Below are 19584 nucleotides of genomic sequence, written 5' to 3' on the forward strand. Positions count from 1 at the left end.
GTGTAGCAAATTGCATGGAATCAAGCACGCTGCTTTGCATCACCACCCCTATTACAAACTCTGCACATAGCTTCTAGTGAGCCCCTTCCTCTTATGTTTAGAAAGTTTAACTATTTAAAAAAAATAAAAACAAATATCATTTGGATTTCAGAACTGATCGAAGTAGGGTGCAAAAAACCCCCCCAAATTTATGTTATTTTCAGATCTTGTGAAAACTAACCAGCACTGCTGAGCTGTTGCAGTCCACATACTAACTTAGTAATAAAGGCATTATCACTGGCATTTATGTACTAAATTTAGCTTTTTCCATTCCTCCTCTAAAGAGGAAGGAAGAAACAGGGTCATAAAGCAGTCCTTCAGTAAAATGGAAAATGTACATTTGAGACAGAATATTATCTTGTACTTCAGATTAACTTCAGGAAGCAATGCTAATGGTATAGGCAAGTACGCTGTTATTTTTTGATGATGATTTTATGCTGTTTTGTCACATGAACTAGTAATTGCCTAAGTAGCAAAGCATGCCAGGTGCAGAGCCTCCAGCTCCTTGGGCATACTAGCCATGATGATGGCTTTGTATGATCTATCCATATGCTTGCAAAGACATTTTGCCTGTGGGTGCCTGTGTACCCAGGCAGGGGAGGTGGCGTTCAGCTCACTTAAGTTCTGTGGAGGAAAGGAATCCCTAAACCTATACCTGGCTTTTGATCTCCTTTCATAGACTTCTCAAATCGGCTCTGATATACTTTACATCAATAATTTTTATGAAAAGAACACATGGTTGGTTGAGACTTTGAGCCCAGCCTTCCTGCTCCTTACCTGAAATTTGAGAGAGTTGCAGCCTGCTGCAGGATGCGGGCCGTGGCTTGGTGGCAAGTGCTGAGTGGCACAACAGCACCGTGCCAGCATAGTCCCTAGGCAGCAGCGTCCTATTGCCCAGCCCACCTTGGAGTTTACATTTGAAGCTCTGGATGGGGTTTCTGATTATCTCATCTGTGAATTGGGCGTGTTGATCAGAATAGCTGCACTTTGCACCTCTTATCTGACTTACAGTTGCAGATGCAAATTCAGACTTCTGTGCAGCAGCAAAAAGGACATGGGCCCACTGCAGAGCTGGCCTTGAGGAGGTTGGCTTTCTCCTCCCCCTTAAAGGATATGAGTGGCAGGGATATGATGGCCTACCATGTCTATCTATTTGCCAGACTCCTGCTCAGCTGTGTACCACTGTTGTTTTGTAGCAACCTTGACACACAATTAAGAGCAGGAAAAATGACAAGGTTGCTTTTTGATTCTGTAGTGCATTGTTACTATATCAGGGAATAAATCTTTTTTTTCCCACTTGCCCAGCAGTGTATGAAGAAAAGTTTCAGCTTGTTCTTTTGGGCTACGAATAGGGAGGGAAGATGAGTGTTATTTCAATGCAAGTAGCTTCACTGCATTTATTGCCAGCCATACAATGAGTTTGACTCAAGTGACTTTGTCAGCAGCCAGGGCCTGCTTTCTGGCTGGACACCCTTGCTCTGGGACACCCACACAACAGTCTGCAACTCTGCCTGGGCTGTCCCAGTCACTGCAAGCTCTGACAAAATGTGCTGCAAAACAGCCAAGAGGATAGCCTAGCAAACATATGAAGCCCATTAATCCACATTCCTGCTTAAAGTGTATCCAGTACCTTGCCTTCATTTTGATTTCTCCTTGCTCCCACGAAATCGTCTCTAACTTGCCTATAGTGCTTGCCTAGGCTGACTACCCTGAAAATACTATGCTTGTTTATTCCCTCAGGATCGCAAAGTGTGGGCAAGAGGAGGGGAGCTGCCATTCCTTTCCCTAAAGAATACATGAATAAAATGAGTGGTAGGGAACAGTAGCAGTCTCATGAGACCCATGACACAGTGAAACATCTGAGGGCATATTTACTCTTGAGAGGCCAGCCTATTATTGTTATTTTGTTTTTGCATTGCCAACTGGACTTGAGAAATCCAAGAACTGTTCTTTTAGCTGTGGGAACTAGTTATCTTGGGCATAGCCACACTGTTTTATTGGATGTGCAGGCATCACTTGTCACAGAAATTCGTTTTCTATGATTCTAAAAGTGCTCAGACCTTCCTGGGGATCTGGTGTCCCATATTGCTTTCTCTCCAAAAGCATGACAGTACACTAAGTTTTTCCAAAGCAAACTTCACAGGTCATGCCAAAGGAAAACAAACTGAATAGTCTTTTACCTAGAAGTAAGAAAAACACTGAAGTTGGAGCCACAGAAACTCTTAAATCCTGTAGAGGTACACAGCTTCTACTGAGATTTGATATTTAACCTTTATTTGCTGTGTTTTTGCTTAGTTTATCCTTGTGCATCTTGGCTCATGTGACTTAGCTCATGACTACTACTAAACATGAAAGGCACACCACAAAAATGAGCTTATGAATCTGCACAACAAAAAAACAGCTGGTCTGGCAAATTATTCACAGAATGTTTGTGTAGTGAGGAGGAAGATTTCGGTTTACTGACGTCTGAATGCTATAGATGAATGATCAAATACACAGACATTACTTATTGCCTCTTGTTCAATGCTTTCCAGCATTGACTGACAAAAATGTCAAACATTGTCAGTTTGATTCTGCTTCTTTTCTCACCGCTATTAAAAGAAACTAGCTTAATTCTAAAGGTGAGGCAGAGCTTATAGCCAGTGTTTACAAAAGCAAGTGACTTGACCTCATAATATGCCCAAAAGGAAAACAGATCTTTTGGAACTGCGGTGGAGGATCTGTGGAGAGCACGGATGGATCTGGGAAGTGACTCTCACAAGCTCACAAGGAAACTAGCAAGCAGATTTCAGTTTTGGCATGGTCTTGTCCCAAGAACCAGGATAGTGAGGCTTCCATTCCAGAAGTCATGAGACTGAGAGATCCTCAGATATCATTTAAAAAAAAACATTTTAAACCACTGTGGTTTCTGACAAAAGCTGAACAGTGCCAGAGCCGTCAAAGTAAGGCAAGCAGAAAGCACGTGCTGTTGATTAATTTAGTAACCTAATAGTTTGGCTAAGGGTAAAATGGGCCAAGATTGACATACATTTGAACTTATTGGTTACTCAGACTAGAAATCGATTTTTGCCATCTCCATCTTTCCTAGGGGGAAAAAAGTTAGTTCTTTTTTCTAATCATCTTTTTTCTAACAAAGAAGAAATCACATACTTCAAGTAGTTTTTTTTTTTTATTTCTTTTTCCCTTCTCTCCCCTCATCTGGCATCTAGCTGAAATCAGAAAGAGGCTTTGCTGAAGTTATCTCCTCTGATAAATGTCAGGAAAGATTCCCCCTCCCACAAGTTAGAAATCCATCTGCTTCCACATTAGTGGTTTGAGTTCTTGTGCAACACTGCTAGAAGAGTGTTCACCAGGCAGAGGTTGACAAACATACCACAAATACCAATGTAACAAGCTGATACTGATTTTTATCCATACTCCATTAATATCCCAACTAGTAAAGCAAGACTATTGTGCCAATACCCCACCACTGAGGCACAACATGGAGACTAACTATCTACTCTAACAAATCCTGCTGGATTTTTGCTAATCCCATGGGAGGGGGTAGGAGGCAGCAGAAGCAGTGCTCCCTTTCCCTGACAGCCGGCTTTCCCGCTGGGAGCTGGCAGTGGGTGAGATGAGCTATTTTGACAAGGGCAGTTGCCTGTTCCCAGCTGCCACTTTTTTGGCAGGGACTTGTTCAAGTGGTGGCAACCTGTTCCCAATTTGTCCGTGGGAAAGGGAGCTGGCTGGAGCATGCTGTGGGCTGGGTGAATTGCTGTGGCAGGTCAGCAAGATGTGGCTTGCTTGCCCTAGGAAAGGAGAGTGGCCAGAGTGTGCAAGTGGCAACCCTTTTCTCATCTGCTGTCATGGCCAGGGGCCACTTGGGAACACACAGTGACCGTCTTGTGCTCACACTCAGGAAATCCGATGTTTCCAGGACACTCAGGCCTGCAGTAGGTGTGCAGAACATCATCTGAGATGCTACAGGAGTAACTAGAACTCTTCCACTGTGAAGATGAGGCTGGAATTTTCCTTACAAATACATTGAAGGTGTTTATCTATCTGGTTGCACATCCCTGTTTGCATTTTACATGAGATGCTGACTGGTAGGTTTAAATAAGCACTGCCGTACAGGATTGCTGCCTTGGAAATTTAAAAAATAAACTGACTACCTTGGACAAATTGCAGCTGTTCATGCTCAGTAACTGTGGTGACTGTCCACGGTCACAGCCGTCTGTAATAAACCTAATCAGATGCCAATTCTATTTTGATTTTCACATGTAAACAGCTGAACAGTTACTCATTCTTGCTGAATCTTGGGCCTGAACGTTCCAACTGTGTAATGGAGAAATTTTTAGCCTCATGAGACCAATCCAAAAATAGGACTTAGCAATGCTTGAGTCAGTTTTGTGACTCTGGAGTGACCACGTTAGGGCTAAAGTTAACTCCTCTTTTTTTCTTTTAACCAAGAGGATTGAATGGTTTAGAAAGCAACGTAGGATTGAAATCCTCTAGGGTCAGCTTCTAGCCCTGTTGGCTATTTCCTTGGACATACTGCTTTGATACTGATTTTTGTCCTTCTGACTGCTTCCAGTAGTAAGCAGATATCTCACAATGTAGCATTTGTATACACAACAGATTGCTGATGTAACCTGAGGTCTGAGAGTGCAAGTACAGTAACAGCTAGCAGTACTTAGAACTGACTTAAAGTGATAATGTGAACAGCCCAGCATTAAACTTATTAGCCATTGTCTGGTACACGGGTATTGTATTTTCTAATTGTGGTTTGAATATCAGCTCTAATTCTGAAGAGAAGATAAAAGCTAGGAAGATGAACTTAAAAAATAACTTCCTATGATTTTACTACTCAGGAGCATTTTGAGAAATGGTGAATGGGATGAGTGCTTGTCTGAGATACCCTGTTTTCTTCCTCCAGGGAAGTTATTGTCAACCTTATGGCAAGTGAAAGTGCAAACTGTGCCTCTTTCTTCTAAGTAGGGCAGGTACAACTGGCATCATGAGAATGGCAAATTGGAGGGGGAAAAAAAAATCAAATATGTCTATTTTTTGTGAAGTATCTGGTCAGTCAGCAAACAGAAGCTGATTGTAATAATGCATGAAACAGAGGAATATAGTTCTAAGCCACCCAAGGAAAAGATGCATACCAGACCTTGGTGTGGTATGATACCTCTAGAGATGAAGTAGCAGAGGAAAAGAAAGTCTTGGCATGCCTGTCTTACTATATTTGGACAATCTGAAATATTAGACCTGCTTAAAGTTTTTTAGATTGTCATTACTGTTCTGACTACATAGACTGATCTGCCTATGATAGCTTTTAAGTAACTTGGGCATCAGTGACACTTGGGTTGTGATAGAGCGGAGCTGTCTGCAGTGTATAAGAGCCAATGAAAAGTAAGATAAACTGAGTTTTAACTAAACTAAATATTAAGCCTGCACCTGTCACTTCTATTTAATCATGTAGCTAGTGTTTGGCTAACACTTTTCAGGATGACTTTTTTTTTTTTTCCCAGTCAAAACTGTCCGATTCTTTGGGTGACACTTTTACTGTTTCTCTACAAATGATTGCCTAAAAACTCCAGCTCTTGGTAGCATGTGATTGTTGAGGTTTTTACTGCTGAAGCTTTTGGCTTCTATTTCATTTTTGGACAAGGTTTTTAACGTCATGGTTGAAAGCTGAGAAATGTGACTGCTGAACTATAAAACCACAAGAAAATGAAGGACCATGTTAGTACACATATTTGAAATCACTCTTCTGTCTTTAAACAAAAAAGCAGGACCTATCATTTGCAGTTGGCGTGTGCCTGTTTTTGTTAGAAATCTTATGGCCTTGCAATAATGTTCAAATGTAGTGCAAACTCTCTCTTTATGAAAGTTATATAAATATTTGACTAGTTTATTTTCTCTTTAAATATTGAGCAGTAGAAGGAACCTTTTCCTCCTTCCTGATAAAGGAGGGAGGAGAAAAACTTTTCTTTAACGCTCCTGATAAATGCTTTATTCTGAAAATTCCTCAAGGCTGTTGTGTTCAGTGATTGTTTTTGCCTGTGGTGTGAATAAATGTTACACAGAGGTATGGGAATAGCTTGATCATATTGCAGCCGGGCACACCTTTCCTCCTGTGTAGCTGGAAAGAGACTGGTACCACTATACTGTGCCAAGTCAGTCACGTGGATAAAAGTCTCAAGAGCACCGAAACTGCCCATCATGAATGCTTGTTACAAAGGCTGTTCCTCTAGAGACTCAAATAATGCAAATACCATTTTAATGCAAGGCTCTAGTAATCTTTAATTTAACTAGATAGGTGGCTGGGCATACAGACAGTGGAGCAGGAAGAGGAGGATGACCCCCTCCTTCATTGTTAAATTCAAGCCCCTAAAAATTGTTTGCTCCAAGGCAAAGAAACCTATCTGCTGAGGACAGCACAGAGAACAGCGAGGTGGCTGGAGGAACTAAGGCTTGCTGTGACTTGTGGCTTGTGACTTGCACCCATGAGTTTGACACTGCAAAGGCATGCTTCTCCACCGAACGAGCCGAGCCGGTTTCCGCAGTCCCCAGTGCTGTCGCGTGGATTACTGCAAAGGGCTCAAAGAGCAGCAGGTGCCTCAGCAATTCCTGCTTGTGCATGACAAACTTGTTTGGTATCTGTTCCTCTCCCAGAAGCCAGCAAAACTAATACCTACCATTATAACTCTGTAAAAGCAAAAATTGCTCTTCCTGCTCTCAAAATATTAGTATTTCTTTGTGTTCCCTTGCTTTGCTATTATGAAGTTGGTCGTGACAAAGAGGTTTACTTGTTTTGTATACAGAGGAGAGGAGGAAAAGGGCTGGGGTGAAGGTGAGTCAGAAGAAGGAGGGGTAGCTGCTGGTTAGGGAATCCCTTCTTTTAGGGATTAAAAACTGCTTAACCAAGTAACCTGTATATGCTTTTAATCAAAGGCCATACAGTATGCATTACCTGAGCTATAGTCCAGCCTGACCTTTCTTCACTTGCAAGAAAATGCTCAACATACAAATACCTTAATGAAGTCATACTATGTCAAATTATGTATGACTTTAGGAATATGTAAGCCAAAGTATCTTCAATTATCTAAACTGAGGCAGTTGTAAAAATGGGCAAGCCTCACAGGAATTTTGTGAAATAAATTCTAGAAATAAATTTCAGTCCAAGTCAGGAGCAGCGTGAGCAATCACATATAAAGGAAAATGAATGTTTTGAGAGAGTGGTGGTGATGGATGGAAATAGTACTAATGCCCTGTGCAAAGACTCAGTTAGGCAAAGTCAGACACACATATAGGAGTGAGAGGTAAACTTAATTTTTCATGAGAATGTACAAATTTGAGAAAGTTAGCAGGCAGGGAAAATAAAACTAATGCCACTCAACACCACAGACAGCATTCTTGGGCTGCTTTGAAACTGTGGGACAAATTTACCTCTCAGGAAGACAAGTACGCTTTTTACTTCACTGGCGCTGTTTTGGATATATCCAGGTGCCAACAAGAGCAGAAGTTGGGTCTTCATATTCTGAACGGTGCCTAAGAGTCTGTAGGATATGAACTCAAAGTATGAACTCTGGGGAAAAATACTACATGTGCCTGTGCAGCTTTCACAGCAACATCTACCTGCTCTGAGTAATGAAAGTTTAATCATTACACTGTTCAATTAAAATTTATGATGGGTTATGAATGTGTATATGAAGCACAGAAAATCCCCTTGCACTGCAGGGAGCCAGTTGTAAGCTGTCAGAACCACACGGCCTGTTTTCTTTCTAATTATTGAGCATATTTTCTTCATTAAAGGCAGTCTCTTTTTGGTGAAAATTTCCATTTAAAGGACTCAATTCTGCAACCTGTAGTCAGACAAAATGTACATGGCTTGGATCCTCAACTGAATTGATTTCAGTAGAGCTTGGCTGATTTGTACCAGCTGAGCACTTGGCCCAGTGTTTTCCCCAGGACTAAATGGAAAATCAGGGGGTGTTTTGCCTGAGAATAGAAGAGGCTCGTTAGTAGGACTGAGGCTCATTTTTGTAATGCTGTGGGTTACTTGTAATGGTCTTCAAGCTGCAGTTTTCAATCTTGGCTGTTTCAAGCTGGGTACCTAAATGACAGTGAACTGAATAGGAGCTGCAGGTGGCAAGAACATCTGAAAATCAGGCCAAAGCTTTTAATCAAGTCTCTAAATACAAATTTTAGTGCCTACATTAGGAATTTACTACAGAAAATGTTCAGGCATATCATACTGCATGGCATGAACTAAATCATTCATGAACAATTCTAAATAGGTGGTTGATAACCCTGTAATTTCTTATGCTAGAAAAGGTGCTTATGTACTAGGTATTTAAGTGGGTTTCTGAAGTCATGAATTTCTGGAAGTACTTGCAATTAAATTATAACGTGTCTCGTTTGCATTCTTCTAAGTGAGAAAACCACTCATCTTTGTTGTGTGTTCTTCAGCAGCGGTAGCGCTTGCAGGGTTACCATGTTAGTCAATTATAATCTTATAATTACATACTAGAATACTAATGTGAATGTAAAAGGCTTGGAGATACGGCGTTTCTGAATCCAGCGTCTCTCTGGGATGAATAATCCTTGAAAGGAGATTCTGTATTTTTTTGCACTAGCACTCATGTTTAGGTTAGGTTTTAGGATCGTTTCATTATTTCCAGCACCACAGAATGTGTAACACTGCAGAAATTTGTAAATATTATTGTATTTACTACAAAGCAGGTTATCAGGGCCAGGTTCTTTGCTTACATAACTGCCTTTGAATTTGATACTACCTGGCTTTACCTGTAAAAATAGAAGAATAGAGGAATAGAGAAAAAATAGGTAGACTCACAAGAGGGATTTGAACACTGTGGTAATCAGTGCTGCAACACCTAATTTTTAAGTGTTGTAAACCATAGCCCTCCCTACCAGGCTCCAATACACAAAGTTTGGGGAGACCCAGGAAAAAATATAGAAAACAGATAATAGAGGGCACCTAAATTAGCAGGAGGAAATGATTTTTGGAGAGATTTAAGTAGGACTTGCCTTATATTTAATAGGGTGAAAGAAACATTCTTGTTTGTTCTCTTGCTCTCTCTGTCCTAATAAATATTTAATTTTGTAAAGCTTCAGCAGGAGTCATTAGAGAAACCCTATTAACATACTCTCTGGTTTGCTCTCCTGAATACTAGGGTCCAAATCCGGGCTCTATTTTGGATGCAAGAGTCTGGGTGTCGCATCAGAGAGGATGCCCCGGCGTACCTTATCTATTGAGCTGTATGGGACTGGCAGTGCCGAGTTTGTGAATTCAGACGGTTGTACACTAGGACAATATTTCAGTGCCCTGAGCAGCCTTTCCCACCTTCCTGTCTCATGGGCTGAGTGATGAAGCACCTTGCTGCAGCCCCGGCTGCTCGCCCCTGCTCTGCTGCTGCTGGCCAGCTGCTCAGCTTCCCTGGCACACGCAGGTTTTCCGGTGGGAACGTGGGCTGCCGGTCGTCTGCTGCTCCCTGATGCCCCAAAGGGGATTTGCTGTATTACTCTTTTCCTCTACTATTTTCATGGTCTGGCCTGCCACAACTCAGGTGCCAGCCTGCGTAGTGGCATGGCGAATGCCCGGCTGCAAAACAACTGAGCTGGGAGGTTTGGGAGTTGTAGCAGCTAAATATGCCTTGTGAGGCAAACTACTGAAAAATGTCGAAGTTGTACTCTCAAGACTGATCTAGACGCTTTTCCCATGAACATCTTAGACCTGTTTTACAGAGTGGAAAATTAATGTTAGCGTGTCATTATCATACCAGTAAAGGTTTTATATTCAAATTATCCTGGACAGACATGCAAAGCTGCAAATATTTTATGAAAAGCTGCCAAAGCTTAATGCCCTATTTTTAGGAAGTTAAGCACAGAGCTTTGAATAAAATTATGATTTGCATTTGAAATTTCTGAGACAACAGAAACTGGATAAAAATGTAGGCTATAATTTATGCATCAAAAGTGCCATGAGCAACTGATGCGTTTCACTATTTTACAGCATCCCAAATGCATACAGATCAGGTTTAAACCTTAATTTGATAAATTACATGGATAAAACCAAACAAACGGACAAAATGCCAGGACTGTTTGTTAACTTAAAAATATTTTTGTCCAATTCTCAATACATTATGATCTTTTCCATCTTATTCTTAATCTCTGTTAAGGCAGTGGGAGGTTATCTGTTAAAGGTGAGTGTGTAATGGCATCTGTTATTGCTGGAATTGCTTGTGATAAGCAATTTCAGGCAGACATCCTGCTGTCTACCTAGGAGCAGTTTAGTGAAAGGGTTTTTTCCTGATAGAAGTGTAATTTTCCTTAAGATTATGAATATTTTCTCCGACTGATGAAAAGAGCTTCAAGTTACAATAACCAGTGAAATAAGCATATTCAGCTATTCATAATCTGACCAACATCAAAAGTAGTTTTTGCCTGGACCAGAATATTCTCTGGAGTGTTTGTGCTTGGGCATGAGAACCAGTAAGCAAAAATGATTAGAGACAAACCTGTGGTCAGCCATTTTCACAGCAAAGTCCTAGAGCCCCCTTTGCCCAGCAATGCTCTGGGCAATGTGTCTACATCAGTACTCAGGATCGGCCAGGTGGCTACTAGCCAGTGCCACATGTTTATCCCTTCCTTTCTTAATTGGATTTTTTCCTTTTACTGGCTTGAGATTTGAGAATTGAGATTTGAGGCAATATTTATTTCAGGGAGACATTCTTTGTAATATTCTATTCTACTTTGAATGTTAAAAAATATCCAAGTCTTTCTCTGCAGATGAGTTCAGCCAGTGCCTACAGTTCAGACCTAATTATCCCGCACTAAGGATTTATTCTCTGTCACAGCATACATGTGTACCCTGAGTTGGTAGTAGCAGGATATACTTGCTCATGTCAGAGGGTGCAAGAAGGTAAATATTGAACTACTAATCCTGATTGTTTTCCAAAAGTATTAAGTAATAAAATATTTGAGGCCCCCAAGATATGGAATGGGATTTACATGAGGTGTAAATATCTCACTTGCTTTTTTTTTTTTCTCTTGCTCTCAGTATGTAAAGAGAAGACTTTTAATTTTTTTGAGATTTGACCACTTTGGATCACAGCCACAACAAATAGTTCAGTTTCAGACCCAGAAGCCTAACCCAAGTTGTGTATAGTAAGAAGAAATGCAAACACAATGCTAGTATACACAAGTTAAACTGTATGAAACTGGTTTTCTCATGGCAGATTGCCTTAATTAACCTTCACCTGACATGTTCTTCAAGTGTCGTTTTCCTAGTCTGTCTTCCAGCCTCACCAAACTTCTTGCTCCCATTAAATCAATATCAACGTCAACTACTTTATGATGCAGTGCTGGCTTCTCCGGTTATGAAGATGAAATTTGCTAAATTTCTTCTTTTGAGATATGTTTATTTATGATTGTTTACACTATCATATCCCTACAGATTAGAAACTTTTTGTCTGTGATTTCTTCTATTCTTTTTGAGGGAAAGGGAGTTGAGTTTAACTTGTCAGGAAAAGCTTTGGCTCTGTATTTTGCATTTCTCTGGGAAGGGTGCAGATATGTACAGAAAAGAGCTCGTGCACACAGCAAGATGAAAATGGATTATGGTTTTGCAGATGAGATAAGCTACTTCACATTTACCGCAAGAGTGAATGCAGGCAGTTATTGTAGAGGAACTGATGTTCTTTTGGTTATATTTATGATATCCTTGCACTAAGCTGAGTGTCAACACAAAGCTTTAACAGAACTTATTAAGACAACTTTTAAAATTAATACAGATTAACATCCTTGGGTATACCCCCCACAGACAAGACAAAAGGCGTGGAGTTAATGAATGCTTTGGATAAAACACGTTAACTCGCCAGTCAGATGCTGGCATTCAGCAGTCAGCTACTGTTAGGCTATAGCCATATAAAGCAAGCTGAGCTCTGCAGTAGCCATCTGTGGGCATGTTTTATTCTGAAATAACTGTGAAGTAGCTTAACCCTCGAGGGGTTGGGGTTCAGCAACCTCACATATACCATGGGGCTAGACTGTGCACACAGGCGGTTACAGCAGAATAGCTGAAGGAATGTTTATTTGGACCTTAGCTGAGCCCAGAGCTGCTCAAGCTTTTCTTCGAGATTCTCATAAACCTGCGCAGAGGAAGCAATGGTCAGGAGAGGACAAGCATAATTCTGTGATTGAGCAGTAGAGGGTGAGGGGCGGTTTGATAGCTAACCAGTGAATAACATATAAGATGAAGGGACACCTTCACTTTAGATATATGTGTTTCTAATGCAGTAAGAAAAAAGAAAAAAAAGGGGGTTGCAAAACCCGGGTGTGCACCTGTATATTTGCAAGAAGTACGGTCTGGAGTCACGTGCATGGTTGGAAGTCTGGGAGGAAATGCGTCTAAGCCATTTTGTGTACTGGAGAGAGATCATAGCCATTCTCAGCTTTGCATAGGTTGGATCTGTGAGTCTGAATTTTTGGAAGGTGCTGCTTCTCAGCATCCTGCACCCTCCAGGCAGCCCAGGAGAGCCCAGCCCAGGGCTGCCAGTACACATGGCCCAAAGACATGAAGACCTAAGAGAGCAGGCTGGCTAGCTGCCTGAGTAGGGAGAACTCTGCAGAGCAAGGTCCCACGTACCTAGCTACCACAGGCTTTCTATGAAACTGGGTGTATGTAGATAACGATCATGACATGCAATGTCCTTGAAACTGTCCATTGATTTAAGTCATTTTATTGCATAACCCTGCAGAAAAATCAGGCTTAGGTAGCATTGACTATAGCTTCAGCTGCCATGACTAGTTTTTTTTGATACATCACATGAGAATCAGCTACTGTATATAATCCGTAGAGCCGCAGCTTAGCCAACCATATGCTTATGCGATTATATAACCCAGTTCCAGCACAGCAGTTAACAGTTCAATATACACTTTGTAATCTTATTGATAAAATTGTTAGTTGTCATAAAATCCAGAACATATGTGAGGGTATGTGTGGAAATAGCTAAACCATCTGAGCTTGCCTTAGAAGGCAGAAAGAGGACTTCTCCGGGAAGAAATTTCTTTAGGGAAGAACTTACATTTTTTCTCAGCATAAATTGCCTTCTGTGTAAGCACAAAATTTTTATTTCTGTGATCTTTCCTATTTTTCAGTCTGTATGACATGTTATTTGGCTGAAATTGGCACTTGGGGAATGACATAATTTGGTCCTAGCAATATGAAAGCATAGTGACTGTATGTATTTCATACCATGTCACTTCATATATACAGTATATACAGTTCATGCTGCACTGCTTCACACCATGACTGGTGTCTTCACTTGTCTTAGGTTATTTTGATTTTGTGTCACCTTCAGTTTTTGATACACACAGGTGTACCTGTTAGCGATTCAGCTCGAGGCTTATTCTAACAGCTGAGCTGGATGTTTGGCCCTCCTCAGAAGTCTTGGATTTCTTTACCTATTAGGAGGAGAAGCACATCTTGGCCCATCTTAACAAAGGTCACCAAAATGCTAGGATCTACAAGCAGCTCTGATTTTGAATGCAGAAGGGGTACCCTCAAGGCCCTTGTCCACTTCTTTTTGTGCTCCTCTAAGGAACTGTGGAAGAATTAAAAATGAGCCTTCCAGTAACACTCCTTCCATGCTTGCTTACACTGAAGTGATTTGGCCAGAGAAGCCCCTGTACAAGCTGCTAGTTAGGAAACTGGGGGGGGGACTCGCCCAGAAGCCAGAATCTGCGATTTCCAGGGCAGTTCATTTCACAGCTGTAGCTGTGTTTGCACAAGGGAGGCTTTGGCACCTTTATCTGTGCTAGCACACATGGACTATGACATTTCCGTGTGTAGATAAAACTTAGGAAGTCTGACACTAATTCTCTATCTAGTTCAGAAAACAGTTTTAAGATACCAGTGGGCTGGGCCAGCAATCTGAAGTGTGCTGGCGCCAATTTTAAAACCAAAATTTTAAATTGCAGAGCCTGTTTGGGTAACTGCCAGCAAAGCGGAGCCCTTAGACCATGCTGTGAATAGAGAGGCTGCTTCTGTCAATAGGTTTTCATAAACACCATCAGTCACAATTTAGCCTTGTTTAAAAATGTTCACCGTAGCATAGTTTTCAAAGACCCCTATACAAGCAGAAAATGTTAAGAGCAGGTTTTTTTATATCGCTTTAAGCTACATTTGCAACAAAACTGTAAAATAATTGTGGAGCCACAGGTATTCTACATACATGACAAGGTAAAACTCTGACTTTTTCTGTGTCAGGAATCACAGTTTGTGTGTTTGAAGGGGATTTCTGCTTTTGTTGAAAATACCTAATAAAGCAAAAAAAAATATTAGTAATTACAGACTTTTGGAAGTTTATTAATAAGAGTCTTTTACCCTCTTGATCTTCACTGATATTTCAATGCCATAAAAACTGTATTCAGTGTCTGTTCAGTATGTGTTCAGGTAAAGAAACTGCCTGTGACTTGGCAGTTTTCAGACCCATGTGTTACAAAGGCAACAGACACGATTTCTTGGAGGCTCTTGCAGCTTGCATGTAGGCTACTGTTTAGTGTGAAAACCTAGTGGGGGAAGCATTTCAGAAAACTTGCGACTATTTGCCACATATGCCCGTGGTCTTTTAGTTAGTCATTCAGCAGTGTTGTGGCACTCTGCTATGAAAATATAGCCCTGGTTGGCCGATACATTAGTAAATCTGCAGCCATGTAGTGTAAATCCATGAAATGCTGACTGATGGCTATTGAAGAGCTACTGGTAACATCTTTCTTAAAGATTCAGGGCAGTACTTTTTTGGTTTCAACAAATCACAGGTAAAATATTTCAGATTAAACTGCAACAATTACATTCACCAAGGCCGTGTATTTTTACTGGCTTACGAGGTCAGGATACTCCATAGATGGCTGATTTATGTTAAATACTTACGTTGTATTTTTTCTTACAAATTATTTGCAATTGTATGCGTTGTTAGGCTTCCCTGTTGTCAAATCTTTACAACGTTTTTGCATGCAGCCCCATGCTATATGCAAGCGTACTGTGTCAATAGGAAAGCTGTTACTTCCCTTGTATTTGAGGCTAATATTTAGTTACTCAGACATATCAATTACTCCCACCTCCCCTCTGGGACATAGTCCCAGTACAATCAATGAAACCGTGTATGTAACATTTGGGTCTGGTCATATATGAATCAGTAAGAAAAGATCTTTTCATTAATAGTGAGTAGCCAGGATCTAATAGTCACTACCTGACCATTAAATGTTTTTGATGAACTACTGTAAATTTCTTCTAATAAAAGTTGTTATAAGATTATCCATGGTGTAAAACTATGATGTAAAACTACCACAGTGTTACAACTGATAGTAGTGGAGCAAGAAAATGTTTTTCCCACCTCGTAAATTCTTTTAAAGAACTTACTTATTTTTTCCTCCTTAAAATGAGATTAAAAATCTGTAAGTTTTTTGATTTTTGAGCTAATAATCTGATATTTTTTATTGTCAATTGAAGTATTTTTAAAGATAATTTCAACTCATTTGTTTCACTTTGTCTGCTTTAATTTTAGTATGTTGAAGCATTTTAAGAGTAACGATGCATGACAATATTTAGGAGTTTATACTACAGAACGTAGACTCTCTTTGCATTGAATTTATTATTCTCTTGTTTTACAGGTTTTAGGAAACAAGCCAGAGCTTCCTGAGTGTGGTGATGATGATGATGAGACAGCTGATATTATGAACAGGAGAAGTGCTAAACTGTATATGGTAAGTAGTTTGGGTTTTTTTCCCTGAGTTAGGTGCACTCAGTAATCATTCATATAGGGTCCTTGCATATGGAGTTCTGGCTTCAGTTATAAAACTCCGGTTGTGTTAATTGATTTGCAGCCAGTAGACAAGAGTCTCAAAGACATCAATCAAGACAGCTCAGTTAAAGTAAAACAAAAAAATCCTTCTGTTTAATAGCAACTGGACTAGCTGGCTGGTTACTGTCCCATTTACTCAGGAAACAAGCTAAATATGCTAGCATGAAACTACATTTCCTGTCTTCTTGGTTTTAAAAATGAGGGTTTTAGTAGTCATATGTGATTTAGTTATTCTTAGCAGAATTTGAGAGATGAACGGTTATGTAATATTTTTCTAACAAAAATCCAGAAGAATTTGAATGCATGCTCCTGTCTTTTGCAGTGGCCTTTTCCTCCTTCCTCACCTGCAATGGCTCGACAATAAGTAGGACAGTGCCAATGTAATAAAATTGCCTATTAACAAAATGGATACAATTTTTATTCCGTTTAAATCAGTAAGAGTTTTATGATCAGATTCAGTGAAATTATGATTTGTCCTCATATCATGCTAGGGATACTGTTCTTGCTTAGAAGGGGCACATAATTCATTCTTCTAGCTAATAATACATTACATTAATTATATGTAAGTCTATACAACTATTTCTCTTTCTTTAAGTAATAGAGATAGGGAAGTAGTTAAAAATTATTGGTATTCTATTAGAAAGGGTGTGAGAATAGCTTATTCTTTTCAAATATGGTCAAAGTATCTACATATCTCTTTAAGCTGGAAAAATGACAGCAATAACAATTTAAATAAATTATTGAGTATTGTGATATTCATGCAACATACATTATTCAACAAATAGTCTGTGACTTAGTTTAACAGATAACCATGAGTCTAAAGCATTTTATTCATTACCAGTGCCAAGGCAGACCCAGGTTTTTGTAGTTGATCCTTTTTCACAAAAAGACCTGTTTTTAAATTGAAATGTATAGACATTCCATTTCATTGATGTTTTTAATAAGAAGCCACAAAGCTGAAGCAACAAACTATTTCTGTCTCTGTGTTTTCTTTTTCTGTCGCAGTCACCCTTTCTTTCATATTCTCCCACTTGAGAAAAGGAGTAAAAATGTATTTAGAAGAAGGGGAATATTTTAATGAAAAGCTAGAAAATCCTTTCCCTTGCTCCCCCCCAAAAAAGGATTATTTTCTTCTGAAGATTGCATGAAGAGTACTTTTTAAAGGCTCTCATCAGCATTGAGTTTTGGACCCTCATCTTCAGCATTTTGTGCTTTTGCTCATGCAAAGTGGTTGCATTGCATGATACAAAAGGATCTTTCACTGACTGTCGATTTCCTATAATCACATGCAGAGAAAAAGAGTTTAGTCAGTGTGGCAACACCCTGACAGCACTGAGCGTTCCTGGATCCTTCTGCCTGGGACCTTTCGGGTGCCATCTATATAGTAGGTCGAGGCTGCCGTGAAGTGTGAGAGAGGGTGAACCACCTCCTGTGCAGGTTCTGCATCCTGCAGACAGCTGCAGGGTGCTGCCACCTTCCCTGCTGCCTGGTTCAGCGATCCTGACCCTGCCCATGCCTGTGGCTGTGGTTTACAAGAGACATATATGAGGCCGTTCATGCTACAAGGCCATTTTTAGTCCCTGTTGTCTATGTGCTGTGTGTAGTTCCCATTCATCATTCCATTCTTGCCAAAAAATCTGGCATGTATTTCTTACCTTTTATAGCAGGGGGTTTGTCTTATTTTGAGGAAAAAAAAAGAAAGAAAGAAAGAAAAGAAGAAGTTTTGCATGTATGGTCAGGGCAGTTGTAATAAGACAATAATTTAGAAATCTATTGTAAAGTGCTTGCAGTGAATTTTGGATCACAAGAAATCTCAGAAAATTTTGTGGATATCTAGTAAATTCCTTTAAGTTCACAGATCCTGCTAACAGAATTCTATTAACAAAATTCTTTATGTGCTGCAGTATAACAGTGAGTGTCAAAGTCAGGAGAGAGGCTTATAGCAAGTCTTCAAAGTAGGCGTTTATTTTTATTTGCAATATGCAGTCGTAATTTCCATCTTGTGTTTCCATAATATACAATATAAGATAAAAAGACACATTTAAAATTAATATGAAAATTTAATTATGAAAGGAAATGAAGACTGCTAGAAAAGTGAAAGCCACAATAGTAAAGAACTTCTTTTGCTTGCCCCTGAAGCCATATAGGAGTGAATTTTGAAGTTTGAAGTAAAGTTTATAAAGGTCTACATGAACTTACAGCTGTGAGAACAAACTGGGAGTTGTGGTGGAGGTCAGAAAGCAGATTGTGCAATAGGTCTCATATGACAGTTTCCTATTACAGAACTATAGCTTGTAAATATAGATATTTCAGTTGCAAAAGTCAGTGTAGGACAATTTTATCATGATTTTAAATGGTCTTGTTCTGCATGTAAATATACTTTTGGCTTCAGTTAGGGTTGCTTTGTAGAAGATAATGCCTATGGGCTCCACCAGTTCAGTAAAGTATATAGGGTGGATCTAGGAAAATACGGATTTTTAACTGTGAGGTGTTCACTGAACAAGCAGTTGAATTGAAAGTTGAAAAAAGACTTATTTATTTTAAAAAGTTGTGAGACAGAGATCCAAGAAAATCACTAAAATTAACACCACATCTCCCTCTACTGGATGTAAAATGCAAAAAAAAAAGTTATTAGCTGTCATTACTTTACAGCAACATACAAATTTTATACAGTCATTTGTATAGGAATAGTTACTGATTTCTGTAGTAATTTGGGGAGGGGAAATTAATTTGCTTGTAAAAGGCAGAGTTGATCTCAATCTGAAGTTATTGCTTTTTTAGGTGTCAGATGCAAGTGGATCCATGAAGGTGTCCGTGATAGCAGAGGAAAACCCCTTCTCCATGTCTATGCTTTTGTCTGAAGAGTGCTTCATTTTGGACCATGGCGCTGCAAGAAAGATCTTTGTGTGGAAAGGTAAGAGATGACTTCTGTTGCAGATGTACGAGGAACACAGGTCTAAAGTCCACACCATGCCCACTGAACACTAGCAAGAATTTAATACTGGCTGGACACAGTAGCCTGCACACAATTTCTTACTTGAACAAGTCTTCCTTGATGTAGTCAGTGGACAGGGATTGCTCTTGTGAGTAAGAGCCTCAAGACTGGGTACTGTCTAAGTATCCTGAGTATTTTGGGGGCATCTGTAATTTTGGGTGCTTAAATGCTTAACTGAGTGACAATTATGAAGCAACCATAAAGAATCCTACAAGTTTTATATATCACCATGAAATTTCTATCTTCTGGGAAAAAAATATAGAAATTGAAGGCTTGATAATGGGTAGATATTATATTTCCATTTGCTCTTCGGGAGAGGTGTGAAATTTAAAGGTGAGTGGTTAATACAATCTCAGTGTCTCATGCTTTAACTGAAAGTGTAAGCTTATAAATACTTTGATGCTTCTTTTTTTCTTGCAAACATTTCTCTGTGCTATCCTCAGTGCTTGTGGGAGTGTTTGCAGTTGCTTTGGCTGAACATTTCCCAGGAGAAGACTGCTACTGAGGAATTAGGTCTGGACTCCTTGAAGATGGTGTGGTACAGGGTTACCTTTGCATCCAGTGCAGAGTATGTCCTCTTCTCTGACTGAGGCTGTTTATTAACTATTCTGTGGCATTTGCATTTCTTTTTACCATGTGCTATAGCAAATAATTAATCAGTGCAGTTGCCAAGCTTTT

At 39.8% G+C, this 19584-nt stretch overlaps 1 protein-coding gene across 1 annotated transcript in view; it reads left to right on the top strand.

Moving 5' to 3' along the window:
- Positions 1-19584, top strand: part of SCIN (scinderin) — a 57025-nt gene that overhangs the window by 20953 nt on the left and 16488 nt on the right. The window contains exons 5-6 of the mRNA XM_026070299.1: positions 15721-15813; positions 18693-18825. Coding sequence (XP_025926084.1) covers positions 15721-15813; positions 18693-18825 — 226 coding nt within the window. The remainder of the gene's footprint in view (positions 1-15720; positions 15814-18692; positions 18826-19584) is intronic.

Source organism: Apteryx rowi, unplaced genomic scaffold (genome assembly GCF_003343035.1).
Source record: "Apteryx rowi isolate R43461 unplaced genomic scaffold, aptRow1 scaffold_309, whole genome shotgun sequence".
Taxonomy (NCBI): domain Eukaryota; kingdom Metazoa; phylum Chordata; class Aves; order Apterygiformes; family Apterygidae; genus Apteryx; species Apteryx rowi.